The sequence below is a fragment of the Hyperoodon ampullatus genome (genome assembly GCF_949752795.1).
Source record: "Hyperoodon ampullatus genome assembly, chromosome: 18".
NCBI lineage: Eukaryota > Metazoa > Chordata > Mammalia > Artiodactyla > Ziphiidae > Hyperoodon > Hyperoodon ampullatus.
The window spans coordinates 2044468-2057909 of record NC_136931.1 but is presented as its reverse complement, the minus strand read 5'-3'; the positions used below and the strand labels follow the sequence as shown (position 1 = coordinate 2057909).

The 13442-nt window shown below is 58.8% G+C and overlaps 1 protein-coding gene across 1 annotated transcript in view; it reads right to left on the bottom strand.

Moving 5' to 3' along the window:
- Window positions 1-11075, bottom strand: part of SLC7A5 (solute carrier family 7 member 5) — a gene marked incomplete at its 5' end in the record, with an annotated part of 30486 nt that extends 19411 nt beyond the window's left edge. The window contains one exon of the mRNA XM_079723776.1: window positions 10544-11075. Coding sequence (XP_079579902.1) covers window positions 10544-11075 — 532 coding nt within the window. The remainder of the gene's footprint in view (window positions 1-10543) is intronic.
- Between the last annotated feature and the right edge of the window lie 2367 nt (window positions 11076-13442).

Genomic DNA, 13442 nt, shown 5'->3' with positions numbered 1-13442 from the left:
GTCCACCGCCCCCCACCCCAGGGGCTCCACCTGTACCCCATCCTCGTGCCCAAGACAGCAGGAAGTGCTGCCCAGTGGGGGAGGGAGAACCCCTTGGCTGGCCTCCTGGGCTGCTCTCACCCCGTGGCCCTGGGGACAGCTGGTCACACTTAGAGCTGGGCCATGAGCGCCAACTCCAGCTGCGGCCTGGCCGACCAGGTGGCTTGAGTTCAGAGTCCTGTCTGCAGACCGCAAGGGCCACACGTGCCCAGGGGGCCACCCGGGCCGAGGACAGGGGCTGGCCCATGGGCTCGGGGATGCACGGCAGCTCCCCCATCTGTTATTTCTCAGGACCCCCTTGAGTAGCGCCTCCGGGACCCTCCCAGACCCTGAGCACAGGGTGGCCGGTGGGGAGCTGCCACTGCTCCGCCCACCAGCGTACAAATGGGACGGGTGCCACCAGTCTCTGGGAGGGCGCTTATCTGAGCAGTTCCCAAAGGCTCCTGCCCAGCCTCGCCTGGCGTGACCTCTCACCCCGGCCTGACCGGTTATCTCACTCTCCAGGCCCCAGGGTCCACCTCCCGATGATAACTCTTCACACATAGGCTGCTGTCAGCTGTCAGCCACTGCGGGCCAGCCTCCCAGCCCCCTGGTACATGCTGCGCAGCCGGCTGGCTGTCTCACTCACAAGGGAGAGCTTGAAATGCAAGGGGGCCTGTTTTCATTTTAAAACACCAAAACAAAACAAAACAAAATACAAAAAACACACCCAAATCTTAGTTCCCCGAACCTGCACCCCCTGCATTGGAAGCGCGGAGCGTTAACCACTGGACCACCAGGGAAGTCCCTCTGCTCAATATTCTTTAACACCGTAAATGGGAAAAGAATTTGAAAAAGAATAGATACGTGTGTATGTATAACTGAATCACTTTGCTGTACGCATGAAACTAAAACAACATTGTTAATCAACTATACTCAAAAATAAAATTAAAAAATTTTAAAGTTAAAAAAAAAAAACACACACACCCAAATCCATTTCCCTCTCTGACAGACGGTAACACCCTGATGGGATTTATCAGGCCCAGTGACCAGGGCTGCCCCTGGATTTTGTGTATGCCGGTAACAAAATCTTCAACAATCCTGGCAACAAGGGCAAAGTATGAGCACCTGCTGCATGCTCTCCGTCACTCTGTGTCCTCGGCACTCCCGGGGGTCCCCTCATCCCCTCTGCTGACTCAAGGACAAACACACCAGACAAGGTCATGACCGAGGCCGACAGAACCATCTGAAACCAAAGCATCTGGGGACGGGCTGGCCCCCACTCATCAGAACACCCGTCTACTGTCCCCATGCCTCTGATGGGGCCGCAGCCGTGGACCCTCCCTTGTCCCCGGCCCAGTGTCTGTAGGTACCGTCCCTCCAGAATAGAAAGGGGAGTGCAGGTATCACTTGGGTTTCATGCAGGGTCCACGGGTCAGAGCCCCAGAGCCTAGAACCTCACTACCAAGTGAGTCCTACTAAGCCACCAGTGGCGTCCTCAAATGAGTCTCTGAAAAAGGTGCTTTCTGCACGTGGCTTTAGGACGCTTAATAAAAAGGGCCAATACTTGAGGCAAAGACAGTGTGAGGCCCAGCAGTAACTGCCACTCCACACAGGTGGGAGGGGCCAAGATGCCAGGCAGAGGAGCACCGTTTTACCCACAGCTCTGCTGGCAGGTCCCCGGCGGCCCCCAAGACAGGAGAGGAAGTGGCTGGCAGGCTGGGCGTGTTGCAGGAAGCCGGCCCAGCCCGGTCTCTTGGGGCAGCAGCTGTCACGGGGCCAGAGAGCAACAGCAGCTGACTCCTGTGACTGAGGCCGGACGAGCCCTGGGCTCAGGCAGCCGGCCCACCTGCCGTCCGGAGCCCCCACCCGCCAAACAGCAGCACTCGCTGGGCACCTGGACCCGGAGCCCTGGCTGCAGGTGGGCCGAGGCTCCTCGACTGTGGCCAGTGAAACCCTGGGCTTGCGTGACCCAGGCGGCTGGGAGAGTGGCCAGCAGCGGGCGTGACCACCAACACAGCATCCAGTCGCTCTGGCGTTCTTGGCCTGCCTTTACTGTACAAAACCGCCCAGCACACAGGGACCCAGGGTTCACAGCGGGTGCTTGGTGCATCGGGGCCTCTGCTCTGGTCCTGGACACCCAGATGTCCACTGGGCTTGGTGAGAGCCCCCTCCAGCCCAGGCCCGGCCCCCATGGCGGCCTGTGCCTCCACAACCCAGCATCTTCCCCTCCTGCCCTAACTCTGCTGCCTCTTAATAACAGGTAGGTCTCCCCCCTCCCTGGAGCGTATCAGAGTCCCCTGAAGACCTCGTAAAGCAGTTCCCCGCACCCCAGAGCGTCTGACTGGGCAGGCCCGAGAACCTGCATTTCTGACAGTTCAGGGAGAACCAGGGGGTGACTTCACGATGTGTAATTCACCTGTACTGGCTCTCAGAGAGTGCACGCACAGGACCCAACTGTACCCCAAACACGTGAGAAGGCCGACCTCGCTTCCAGGCGTGCTCAAATACAGAGCCTACTCAGGGTGACAGTCCGGCTCCGGACCCACCCAGGACCCCACCACCGGCCACTCCAGATCAGAGCCTCCAGAGAGTCTGGAAAACTGAAAGAAAATGAAGGAATTCTCAGGGGCAGGGGCTGCTCAGGTGGAACCAAGGGCTCCAATTCCAGTAACTGATCTCCGCAGAGAGAGGCAGCGGCCGCAGAAGCAAACGGCCGCGACACCTCAGTCCAGTTGGGACGATGCCCCTCCAACACCCCCACCCTTGTCGAGCCACTGATTTCCTGCAAAAAGAATTGCTAACGGGCTCAGTCACATTTTCAAATGCGACCAGCCCTGGAATGTGTTTCACGTTTTCCATTTTTAACTGGGGCCGGGTGACGCCTGGCCACAGAGCTCCCCCTGCTTGGTGGTTGGGGGTCTCAGCGCGCACCAGGAACAGGGCTGACACTTCATTTCAAAACACACTAGGACTTCCCTGGTGGCGCAGTGGTTGGGAGTCTGCCTGTGAAGGCAGGGGACACGGGTTCGATCCCTAGTCTGGGAAGATCCCACATGCCGTGGAGCAACTAAGCCCGTGCACCACACTACTGAGGCTGTGCTCTAGAGCCCGTGAGCCACAACTACTGAGCCCGTGTGCCGCAACTACTGGGAGCCCACACGCCTAGAGCCCGTGCTCCACAACAAGAGAAGCCACCACAATGAGAAGCCCGTGCACCGCAACGAAGAGTAGCCCCTGCACAGCAACGAAGACCCAAACACAGCCAAAAACAGAAGTAAATAAATAAATTAAAAAAAATAATAATAAACAAAACACACCAGAAAAAGGCAGATTCAGTTCACTCTGAGATCTGCTGATACCCGAGCCCTGAAGTTAGCAAAAACCCCTCAAGTCTCACTTTTTTGGGTTCTTCTGAAGCAGAGCCCTGCAGAATACAGAGGTTCCCAAAGGTCCCCCCGCCTTCAACCCCGGCCCCAAGGACAGCCAGGGCCCATAGGAGGGAGCCCCCCTCCAAGTTGGCCCTGATTTCTAACATGCTGTGTGACCTTGAGCAGGTTACTCAGCGGGTCTGAGCCTCTGTTTCCTCATCAGCTAAATAGGAATACTGCTGCTGGCCCCACGGGTGCATTTTAACATGCAGACACACCGACTGGCACGCCTGCCGAGTGAAGACATGCCGAGGACGGCTGAGGCTGTGTGTGCAGGGGACTCCGTGGTTAGTCCCCATCCCTGGCTCGCACCTCTGTGGTTTGGAATCCCACCCACCCACCCACCCAAACCTGCTGCAGCACCTGTGGGTGAGAGGACACTGCAGCATCCACCCAGCCCCCTCATTTGCTATTTGGGGTCAGTGGAGCTCAGAGAGGTTGTCCGACTTGCCGGAAGTCACACAGCAGTCGCCAGGGGAGTGGGGTGAGGATGCCCAGGCCTCCTAAGTCCCACTCCCATGTTCTGGCCACTCGACTGGGATCTTCAACCCCAGCTGCCCGTGACAGGCTCCACCCCTCGCTCCCCCAGCACACACTGTATGCACTATTACAGACCTGGCTCTGCCTGGGAGGGCCTGGGCGTCAGTCCTCTGACCACGTGGTCCAAGGTGCAGCCAGGGAAGAGACCCACCAACCAGGGCAAGTCCCACAGGGCCCCACCCACCACGAACACACATCTACTGACACCCTTGGAGGGCAGGGGACGGCTGGGTGGGGGGCACAGAAGCAGGCTGTCGCGGTTGGGGGGGCGCTGGCAGGGCTGACTTCAGAACCCTTCGACCCTGGACAACAGCCCGGCCTGAGAGGCCCTCCCCACACGGCCAGAGGGCAATCCCTGGTCACCTGGGATGAGGCCAGACGTGGACCCTCGACGACCCTCTGTGCCTCAGCAGGTGAGCTGGCCCCCCAACCCCCCGGCCCAGGAATAAGTGCTCATAACCGGACTCTGGTGACCTTCCCTCCCCACCCAGGCCCCCGAACCCGGCCCCCGCCTTGTCCTTTCCCTCAGCTCCGAAGGGCTCTGACACCACGGCCGGTAACACGTGGTTGCTGCTGTGTGGGGTGCCCAGCCAGGGCCCCTCCACCTGCCGCTGTGCCAGGCACACCTGCTCCGTCGTGCTGCATTCCTGGACAGTCCTTCCAACCCCAGACCCTCGCCGTGACGGGCCGGCAGATCACACGCCCTCTGCAGGCACAGCGTGACCACCCCGCCGTGCTCCAGGCTCTGAAACACAGGCCTCGCGAGGCCCAGCACCCAGGCCCCGGGTCATGCAGCCGGAGAGCCGGAGCCAGGGCCCTCGCAGGCCTGCCAGCTCAGGCTGACTCAGGCTGACAGGGTGCCCTAGCAAGGGACCAGGTGAGGACACAGCCCTGCAGCCAGCGTCCATGCCGAGGGCTGAATCTTGCACCGGCCTTGGGCAGCTCACGTGGACAGGGACAAATCGCTGGGTGGCTACAGGGTTACAGTGGGCCATGGGCCCACATCTCTGGGCAGAGGCCTCGGTTCTATACTGGCTACACTCGGGGCGACTCACAGACGATCAGGCTGTCAGCCAGCAGCCAAGGTCAGGGTGACTCAGAAGGCAGATTGGGTTCCCGGTATCATGCTGGAGGCTTCACAGAGCAGGCACATCCCACTGGGGGAGGGTGGCGCAGCCCAGAGAACGCCCCTGCCTGAAGGCAGGTCTGGACGGACAGGCATGGGGGTAAAACCACACCCCTCCCCTCCGGCTGCCTGGTCAGCCCACCCTCCCAAGCAAGAATTCAGGATCCTGCCAGGACTGAGGAAAGAGCTGGGTGGGGAACTCCTGCCAGGATGTACATGGGACCCCAAACATCGAGCCAAGAAGCTGCTGGACTGGGCAGTGGTCCTGCTGGGGGAGAGAGGACAGGACAAGGCCCGTTGGTGGGGACAGGCGTGTTCTGGGCAGCTCCCCCAGCCAGTAATCCAGACAAGGGCCCAGGAAGGTCACCCTGACTGACTGGGGGTGTGGAATCACGTGCCCCCCGGTCCCCGGCACCTGCTGTGAGTCACCGAAGGAGGGGACAGGAACTGGAGGCCAGCGTGGGCATGGGACAGGGCCCGTGGCCACTGGGCAGATGGAACCCATGGGGCAGCTGTCAGCCACCATGCCCTGGAAGCTCGTTTCCAAAATTCTGAAAGGAAGTTAGAGATTTTTCTAGATGGTTCCCTATAAGGGGTCCGACTCCCCACAGTGTGGGGGCAGCGCTTCCCGGAGAGCCCAGGACACACACACACCTCAGATCCACTAGTGTGTGCCCCTGATGACCGGGCACCTGGACATGGCGACCGACACTGTCCTGGATGCCTGATACCCCCAGCACGGACACGGCTGTGTCCCCACGCCGGATGACAGAGGCGGCTCCGGAGGAGAAGGGCGCCACAGCCCCGCTCCCGCCCACCGCGCTGCAGTCTCCCTGGCTGTAAATTGGGGGTGATGGCACTGATTTCAAAGGCTGGGCCGTTTATGCCGTGACGGGGGCACTGCTCTTGGGGGGGCGGGGGAAGGCTCCCAACCCGGACGGGGCCCCAGGGTTCTGGGAAGCTCTCACCGCGAGTCTGGGGTGAACGAGCAGGGTGGACACCTCTGAGCAGGGTCTGCACATTCCATGGGATCATCAAAGGGGTCCGTGACCCAGGGGAAAAGGGTCAGAAATGCCCTCCCTCAGTCATGCGCTCTGTGAAATACCTGCCACGCCCCGTGACTCCAGCTGGAGCGCTTTCATGTCTGGCCCAGGAAGTCGGATTTCAGGGCTAATTACCATGCTGTCGTCTACACTCAGCTCACAGCTCGCGATTCTGGGGTTGCCAGCTCCTTGGAAACACCCAGAAGCCTCTGCTTCACGTGGCGAGGGGTTCAGGCCGGGCGGCTGGCAGGCGTCCAGACACCCTGAGCCGGCCTCGGGCTGTGTGCCGGCCTCGCTGTGACGGGCCTGGGTTGAGGCCCGGGGACAGAGCGGTGGACGCGCCAGGAGGGGGGCCACAGCGGGAAGCCTGGGGGAGCAGGTGTGCTGCCACACCCCACCCCCTTAAACCGACCCACTCAGCCTGGAGCCAGCTGGCCGTGGCTCACCCCCAGCCACAAAACCCCTGCCTCATCCGCACCCTCCCCTGCGGGGGACAGCTGTGCCCCAGCCCTGGGCGGGGCCGCCCCCCCAGGCAGGGCCACGGTGCCACCTGTGCGATGGGCAGCTCAGCTCAGCCCCTGACAGGGAGATGCCGGCCTTCCCTCCTCCTCTCCAAGGCTCTCCTTCCTTCTTTCCGCTAATAGAGGGGAGGAGAGCAGTTTGCAGGGCGGCTCAAGAGGTCAAGGGCAGACGCCAGAAGGAGGGCACTGCTGAGAACAATCACAGCCACCGTGTGACTGGGGCCCCTGGGTGCCATGCTCGTTAGACACGCAGTGGCCGAGGGTCCTCACAAACACCCACCATGAACCCCCATGTCACAGATGCAGAAACTGAGACTAGGAGGTCCCGCGAATTTCTCAAATCAGAACCCGGGTCTGTCCACGTGCAGAACGCAGGCTCTTTACCTGACACCAGTGGAAAATATCTCAGGTCACGGGTCCCTAGAGGAACAACAGCTGTGGACCCCCTGCCCCCACTCCAAGCAGGTTTGCCCGAGTAAGGGTGACAGTGGGGCGGGGGCAGCTCACTCTAGGGGAGCCTTGGCAACCCAGTCTGTACCCTGTGAGAAGGCAGGAAGGAAGTGCTTCCCAGGCCACACCAAGGGCCACCAAGCTGGAAGGGGACGCAGAGTCCCATTCTTGGCCACCAGCAGACCTGCCAGGTCCTACGAGATAGATGGAGGACGTGCACGGCCACCAGCGGGGAGAGGGAGAAGGGCGGGCGACCAGGTCTGCAGCCACTTTCCTGACACCTACGTGTCCTGGGCAGGAGCGACCACAACAACTCAGGCCCCGATCCAGCAGAGGGAGATGGGAGCCTGTTCAGACCCCCTTCTCTTAGGAGCTTCTCCATGAGATAAAGGACTCAGGTCGCAGCTGTTTCTGAACCACAACGGCTCCCAGGTACCTGCCCTGGGCAGCTCCTCGCTGTGTATGCCTCGTCCAGCCTCTCCAGATCCCACCGGACCCATCACAGAGAGAGGCGGCCAGGAAGGCTAGAGAAATTGCAGACAAAAACCCGGCCAGGCGAGAACCTCACCTCTCCCGAGTGACTTCTGTCGCAAAGATAAAACCCAGTGTCACCTGAATCTCAAACAAACGCTACCAAGTTTTCGCTAAGTGATAAATAACCCACGCAAACCTAGACTCACAGGCTTCCCTGATGGCGCAGTGGTTGAGAATCTGCCTGCCAATGCAGGGGACACAGGTTCGAGCCCTGGTCTGGGAAGATCCCACATGCCGCGGAGCAACTAGGCCCGTGAGCCACTACTACTGAGCCTGCGCGTCTGGAGCCTGTGCTCCGCAACAAGAGAGGCCGCGACAGTGAGAGGCCCGCGCACCGCGATGAAGACTGGCCCCTGCTCGCCGCAACTAGAGAAATCCCTCGCACAGAAATGAAGACCAAACACAGACAAAAATAAATAAATAAATAAAATTTTAAAAAGTATTTTAAAAAAACCTAAACTCACGCCAAGCTCCCGGGGCCATCGGCAAAGAGTTACGGAGCTCGTGTTCCTCTCTCACCTTCATGACTCGTTAAAAACATGGAAACACCAGGGCTACGCCATGAAAGGGCCCCATTTCGTCAGACCTACCAGAAAAGGGACTCCTCCCCTCCGCCCGCTTATACTGTCAGTGGGAGCATTCTAAGCACCAAAGCCAAACTGAGTCACAATAAGCAGAAAGGAGCTGTCCTGGGGCGAGACCAGCGGACAGGAAAGATCAACTAGCAAAACCGAGAAGAACGTGTTTCCAGAGCCCATGATACACTGTTCAAAGAGCAGGCCCCGGGGCCGTTCATGAAGCACCAGCACGGGCTGCTGGGCCAGGGGTGCATGTGCCCCCTGCGGGGAGGGGCTCAGGAAGCACGCGATGCAGAGGCCCTTTCTCCTCTCGAGGAGAAGTTCTAGAACCCAGCCCGTGTGCAATAATCGAACAACACTCAGAAACTTTCTGTGGCTTTTTGCTGCCTTCTCAGACACCCCGAAGAGCAGGCCCCCTCCCTGGATGGCCAAAACCTTTCTCTGTGCCCGTGAGAGCAGCCCGGGCCAGCGGCGCCGAGTTCCGCCAGCCTCGGACAGGCCCACGTCCCCCTCTAGACACAGCAGGCTCTAGACTAGCGCTCACTCCTGCAGACAGCGTATCCCTTTTTGTTACTGAAAACCTCCTTTCCATCAGAAAAATCAACAAACACACACAACACACTCACGTGGGTGGTTCAGAAGAAAAGAGCTGAGAATGGCTGATGGACACACGAAGAACGTCACCCTAGCTCACACCAAAAGGGGTTCCTGTTCACATGACCCTCCACGCTGGTGACTGGAGTCCTGGTGAGGGTGTACCCACCACAGCCCCTCCAGAATCCATCCCAAGCCTTTACCTGCTTAAACCCAAAAGTTTAAGAAAGTAAGGGATCCATTTTCCAAGACTAGAAAGTGGGCCCTTTAAAGGCAGTATTATGTCATTACGTCCTGGGCCGAAACATTAAATAAGATCTAGCAATGATGAAAATCACACAATTAAAATTCTTTAATTGGGGCTTTTCTTACTCAGCCCAAAGCATCGTCCGAGAAGCCCACCAGAAGCCACAGGTTCCCCCGTCCTCAGGCACATCGACTGTTGCTATGACTATTCCTAGATTTGGACCAAAGGTTTTTATAAGCTGAGATCCTCATCGCTGAGACTCCCCCCAAAGGCAAAACGCCCCCCCCCCACACACACAGCGTAGTTGCTCTGTCAGGGTCTCAGGTCTCCTGGGGTCACCACTTCCCAGAGCGCGCCTCAGAGCCCTGAAAGCCCCTCATCGCTACCAGCACCACGCAGTGAGCTTATGCGGAGGCTGGTCCCCACGCTCAGAATCCCAACAGCATCAGCGTGCACTGCTGGTCAGAAGCCGCTCCAAAGGACGGCCCAGTCCCCTGAGTCTTGGGGCTCGGAGAGAAACCACAAAGCAGCCCTGTTAGCTCTGCACTTCTATGCACCATCAAGGTGCAGACAGAGCCTCAAATCAGGTGGCAGCTCTGAAAGCAGGACACTTCCATCCTGCAAGCCTCCTTAGATGTTTGCCAAGGGGTAGGCGTAAAACTGCAGCAGCCAAAAAGCAAAGAAAATTGCGTGGCTTTGGGTACAAATGATTTCCCCCCCCCTGAAATCCCACCGGAAAACAGCCCACCAACGTACCAGGACCTCCTCCACCAACATACTGGGACCTTATCCACCAACATTTGGACTGTACCCAATGGCTGTATTTCAGCACAGCTTGGGACCCCAAAGCCACCCTGCACACATTTAAGTCTCAGCCAAGCACTTCTCTTTTACAACTCACTAGGCAACCTTCAGGGGACTCAACACTGCTGCCTACACGAGCAACTCATTCACTGCCCACACAGAATCTTATTACTATTGGTTTTGCATGAGTCAGCCTTTCCCGATTAGCTGGTTTGAATGAGGTGTGTGGGTTTTTTTTGGTATTTTTCTTTTAAAACTATGATTTCTCTCTTGATAAAGAGAGTTTCCTTTGGGAACTCAAACAGACAGGTAGTTGGCTTTCAGGCACTCCACGTGGGTGCCTTGCAAGAAAGTAAGGATATTGCTTCAGCTCCAAGAGCTCTGGATAGACTAACTGGAAAGGTTAGTTCCGGCTAGAGGCTCAGGGCGGGGACCCTGCTGTCGGCAGAATTCCCAAGGCGGTGAGGAAACGAATGAATGAAACGCACGTGGGTTCTGGGGCTAGTGCCCTCAGTCTAAAACTGCGGGGTCGCCCCGGGGCCGCGGGATGTGGGGATGGTCCAGGAGTGCGGGGAAGGGCCCGGGACGCAAGCGCGGCGACCTCGGCTCAGCGCCCCCCACCCGCCCGCCCGCCAGGGTCCCGGGGCCGATACTCACGCACGCAGAGGCAGGCCACGAGCTTGGCGGCCTCCTCAGGCACCGGGCAGCTGGGGAAGAGCGGCTTGAGCAAGTACGTGGCGAAGACGAGCGCCACGATGTACTGCGAGGAGGGCCGGATGATGAGCAGCTCGATCCAGAGCTTGAGAAAGGCGGGCAGCGAGCCGTAGACCTCGAGCATGTAGGCGTAGTCGCCGCCCGACTTAGTGATGGTGGTGCCGAGCTCTGCGTAGCAAAGCGCGCCCACGATGGAGAACACGCCGCACACGGCCCAAACAACCAGCGCCAGCCCCGGCGAGCCCGCCTCCTTGAGCACGCCGGTGGGCGTCACGAAGATGCCCGAGCCGATGATGGTGCCCACGATGATGGCCACGCCATTGAGCAGCGTGATGTTGCGCTTGAGGGTCACACCCTCGCCCTCCGCGCAATCCGCGCGCCGCGCCGCCAGCATCCGCTCCCGCGCCTGCCGCTCCTCCTCCTCGGCCGCCGCGGGGGCCGCAGCCCCGCGCCGCTTCGGGCCCGAGCCCGCCATGCTGCCGCGCCGGCCGCGCAGGACAGGGCCGGACAGGGCCGGACACGGGGCGCTCGCCTCCCAACGGAAAGAACCCGCTTTGCCGGCGTGACCGCTACGTTAACCGGCTCCGCGCTGCGCCTTTTATACGCCGCCGCCGGCCCCGCCCGCCAGGCCCCGCCCCCTGGCCGCGCCGCCTGCCCTGCCCTGCCCGCAGCCGTTTACTCGCCTGGCTGGGGTTCGGTCCCCGCCTCTCTTGAGAAGCACCGGCCGGCCCCGCCCCGTGCACGTGGAGCGCTCGGTGTCCCGCGGAGCATGGCGGGCGGTACGGGCCCCACGTGGTTCCGGGGGATCCCAGCTCCGCCCCGCGCACGTGGAACGCTGGGCTCCTTGCCTTCCTAGCTAGCTCCCTCGTCGCCCCCGCCCCCCTCCCGCGGTGGCCCCGAGCGCGCACTGGGGACCCCGCTGCTCGTGTGGGAGCGGGCGGTGCGGCAGGGCCGACCTGGGGCCACTGCACAGGATGGATGGGATTTGGGGCGCCTTTGGGGCTCAAAGAAGGCATGCTTGTTCGCTGGCGGGCGCCCAGCCCCGAGGTGGTAGGATCTCTCACGGTCTGCTCACCCTGGGGACTTGAGAAGTATTAAGATGATCAGAACCACCTCTCCTCCGGGGGAGCTAGAGGGCCTGAGAGCCAGAATACCAGGCTGAATGAGTGCGATCTCAGAGAAGGGGGAAGCGCTGAGGCAACATCTGAACTCATTCCTGGGCTCAGAAATTCTCATTTTATCCCAAGGGGAACCTCCTTGCCAAAGAGCAGCATTCAGGGGCTCACAGATTGGAGAGGTAGCGACACAGACTCTGGGAAACCAGGAATCTGCAGAACCTCAGTTAAACTGACAAAATGGGGGTTCCCTGAAGGAGCACCGTGAGAACCCCCTCCCCCCAAATCTACCTGGAAAATCCGAAGGCAGGCTGCAGGGTGAAGGGGCTTTAGACTTAAAGAACTCCAGAGGCTCCTGGATAGGAGGGGCGGCCAGGTAGCTAGGGGTCAGAACGGGGAATGCAGGATGACCAGTCACCCCAGGCCTGGAAGCAGGAAAGAATCAGAAATACTACCTGATTAAACTGACATGTGCACAGGGAAAGAATTTAGAATCCCATCGCAGGCGAGTTTAGCCAAGGCATGTCATTTGGACCTTCCACGTCCCCCCCAGTCAACAACCCCCCCGCCCTTAAGAGGCCAGCCCCTCATCTGCAGTGCTCCAACCAAATGAAATCTTGGCGGCTGGAAGGTCACACAACACAAATCTTAGCTTGCAAGATGTCTACGTTGGTGGCTTAGGGGGAATCAGAAATAATCTCTCCGCTCTTGTTCTCCCCACTGTCCTTTCCGAGGGTGCTGCTTGGCAGAGACCAGATGACCAAGGGCTGAGCAAACTTCCTGAGCCTTTATCAGGCACTGTGCTGAGCCCTGGGCGTGCAAAGCCTTATCTAATAGAGGAGGTGCCGTTGTTTCTATGCACGAGGAAACTGAGGCTTAGCGGAGCAATGGAGCTTGTCTGACCAGTACCCTGAACCTCCATGGTGTACTTTTGGTCGTCCTGCCACCCCTCTTCTTGTGGTTTATTTACCACTAAATACATCTTGGGATGTATTTTGCTTTCACGAGGATGGCAGTTATTTGGCAGTGCTCTAAGGAGAGGTCCCAAGCACCTCCACCCTGTGTTCCCACAGCTGACACCTGCAGGTGCCGGCCACTGCACCGGGTTCCAGGCAAGTGGCAGTGAGTACCTCCTCCAGACACAGAGAAACAATCAATAATTGCACACGAGAGTGTAAAATTAACAACCGTGATAAGCCAAGGGCCCTAAGGGGCCAGACAGCCCGTCGGAAGGAAGCAGGACACTCCAATCCAGCTTTCCTAGAGTGAGAATTAACAAGGGATGCGGAAGGAATGGAACATGCAAGTGGACTGTTGGTGCCTCCTGTGGGGGCTCCTGGGAAACTGCAGGAGACTTAATAGCTAGAAGGTGACAACACTGCAGGGGTGTCTCCACCATCCCACAGCAGATACACCACCACTGTCAGTTTCTGCTTGGTTTTCATATGATACCGTACTAGATTTCCAAGGGCAAACTTTCTTTGAAATATATATATATATATATATATATATATACATACTTACACGTGTGTATATGTACACGTATGCGTGTATCTCAGAATTCCCTGATGCAAGTTAAACGAAGTGGTAAAACGCCTTACTGAAAATCTCTCTAAAATCTTAGCTAAGAGCACCATCTAGTGGTGGAATGACAAAGGAGCTTTTTGTTCGAGTCAGGTTCAATCCGCTCACTCTGCCTTACTCTTCCCAGTGGTAACCAGTAATTT